At 45.5% G+C, this 2,614-nt stretch overlaps 1 protein-coding gene across 1 annotated transcript; it reads right to left on the bottom strand.

The window, feature by feature from the left end:
- Nucleotides 1-203: 203 nt before the first annotated feature.
- Nucleotides 204-2,149, bottom strand: LOC104952169 (slit homolog 1 protein-like; the record flags this gene model as incomplete). The annotated part of the gene is made up of 3 exons (XM_010778936.1): nt 204-279; nt 1,435-1,582; nt 1,986-2,149. Coding segments are annotated over 3 exons (388 nt in total), but the record flags the coding sequence as incomplete, so codon positions are not given.
- Between the last annotated feature and the right edge of the window lie 465 nt (nt 2,150-2,614).

Here is a 2,614-nt window from a genome sequence, read left to right as displayed (position 1 = left end):
AAAGGCGCTATATAAATATCATTTATTATTATTATTACAAAACAAAGTGTGAAGTGACTTCATTATCACTTCTTACAGTCTATGGTCAGTATCTTATATTTAAAGAACAAAGGTGGGGCAGTCTTTGATATTCGTCCAAGATGTGTCTTGAACATCAACTGTTACAGTATATATGTATTAGTACAAGGATGTCTTTAGAGGACTCACATCCGACGAAGCTTCTTGTAGGAGGTGAAGGCGCCCGGAGGAACCGACTTGATGCCATTCTGCTCCAAACGTCTAGAAACAGAGAGACAGACATTTATTCGAAGCCTTCCTGTTAAGTATTACGGCATGATTATTATTAAGTGGAACTAAAAATGCTAAATATAAATGAAATGTGGTGTATAAAAGTTTTAAGGGGGGAGGTGGGATTTCTATTCAAAGATTGACAAAAATCCAAAAATGACTGGTGAACAGATTTAACAGAAATAACGTGAAATATTAAGAACAAAAATTTAAATGAGGTCTGTACTCCGGGTTAAAAGTCAAGTCAAGGGTTATTATATTAAATATTATACATCATCGAAAAAAAATGCAAAAATGATTGTTGTAGAGTGAAGCTCAGTGTAAAACTGCTCAGTCTTTACTCTTGATTATATGTCAGTTAAGTGTTAGAGGACTGAAAGCTCACTCTACTGTGACACTCGCTATCATTTGCCTCAGTTTAAAGGTCCCATGTCATGGCCATTTCTACTGATCATAATTCCATTGTTGAGGTCTACTAGAATAGATTCACGTTGTTCAATTTTCCAAAATCACATTGGTTTCTCAAACAGCATCTCTGTACAGTATGTGTATTCACTCTCTGTGCTAAACGGCTTGTTGGAGATCCTGCCCCCCCCTGTGAGCCCAGTGGCCGTCTGCGAGACAGTGAAACCCAACCCGAACACACACACACACCTGCAGCCTGGCTGGGAGTTTGAGTGTGTGCCCAGGCTGCGTTCCGCAGTTCCGCGGTGTCTCGCTGTCTCGCCGACCCCACCCCAGTGAGCCAGCTCACTGTGTCCCGCTCCTCGCAGCAGCAAGCCTCGCAACGTCCCGCCGAGTGTGTGTGTGTGTGAGGAGGTCACGTAACGGACGTAACGTAACGGCTCCGCAGATTGGTCAATTTGGACCAATCTGCGGAGCCGTTACATTACGTCACTATACCCAAGAAGGAAACAATGGAAAAGAGAAATCCCCAACGAGGCGTTCTGGGGCAGCACAGACAGGTCTTCTCTGTGTTAGAGTTTTACTCCCTACAGGGTGTACTTTGAGGGTTTGTGACTCTGCAGACCGTTTACATGCAGAACAACCTTCATGACACACAAGGGGACGGGTAAGAACCAGAAAAGCATGACATGGGACCTTTAAATGTAAACTCTTTAATATTGGTTCTTCTGGGATACTCACATCTCGGTCATGGCCTCAGGAAGGTGAGCGGGGATGGCGGTGAGGCCCCTCCCTCGACAGTCCACGATGTTGTTGCTGCAGGAACACATCGGAGGACACGAGCCCGACGCCAGGCTGCACGGCTGCACAAACGCACTGCCGCCATTTCCTACAAAACAAAAGAATCACATTTACAACTCAAACACCAACGTACACACTAAGCCCTGAGTGTGGAGAGGGAAAACGTCTATTATGAGATCAATTGCAGGTCTTTCTTGTAAGACGTCTTGATACAGAAACGTCAGAACGTTTAAAACCCGATTCTCGATTAACATCCAACATAATGCACTACTTTTTGAGCTTAAAATAAGTAAAACCAAATTGCTTGTAGTCTTCTTTAGTTAAACCAATTCACCTTCATTTGTTTATAGCACAGACATCTTATTCAAAAGAAACAAAGTGTGACTCGAAAACATTTGAGGCATCGGAAAATAATGTTATAATCACCTTGTACCCCTCTGAATCAGTACACAATGAGGTGGACTACGTATTGTGTCTCTGTAGTTCTGTACCTGAGCAGGCGAAGTCACTCTTCCTCAACTCGGCCAGGTTCAGGCCCCTCAGTGTGGGGGGGGCGCTGCACTGAGTGTAAAGTCCTAAAGACGCTCGCTGCCTCAGCCAAGGAGACAACCAGGCCAGGTGACAGTCACAGCGGAGAGAGTTTGAGTGCAGGCGACTGGAGGAGGAGAGGAAGGAAAGGAGAGGAAGGAAGGGAGAGGAAGGAAGGAAGGAGGGGAAGGAAAGGAGAGGAAGGAAAGGAGAGGAAGGAAAGGAGAGGAAGAAAGGGAGAGGAAGGAAAGGAGAGGAAGAAAGGGAGAGGAAGGAAAGGAGAGGAAGGAAAGGGAGAGGAAGGAAAGGAGAGGAAGAAAGGAGAGGAAGGAAAGGAGAGGAAGAAAAGGAGAGGTAGGAAAGGAGAGGAAGGAAGGAGGGGAAGGAAAGGAGAGGAAGGAAAGGAAGGAAATTAGAGGTAGGGAGAGGAAGGAAAGGAGAGGAAGGAAAGGAGAGGTAGGAAAGGAGAGGAAGGAAAGGAGAGGAAGGAAAGGAGAGGAAGGAAAGGAGAGGAAGGAAAGGAGAGGAAGGAAAGGAGAGGAATAAAGGGAGAGGAAGGAAAAGAGAGGTAGGGAGAGGAAGGAAAGGAAGG

Source organism: Notothenia coriiceps, unplaced genomic scaffold (assembly GCF_000735185.1).
Source record: "Notothenia coriiceps isolate Sejong01 unplaced genomic scaffold, NC01 NC01_scaffold00019661, whole genome shotgun sequence".
In the NCBI taxonomy this organism is placed as follows: Eukaryota; Metazoa; Chordata; class Actinopteri; order Perciformes; family Nototheniidae; genus Notothenia; species Notothenia coriiceps.
This window is presented reverse-complemented; position numbering and strand designations above follow the sequence as displayed.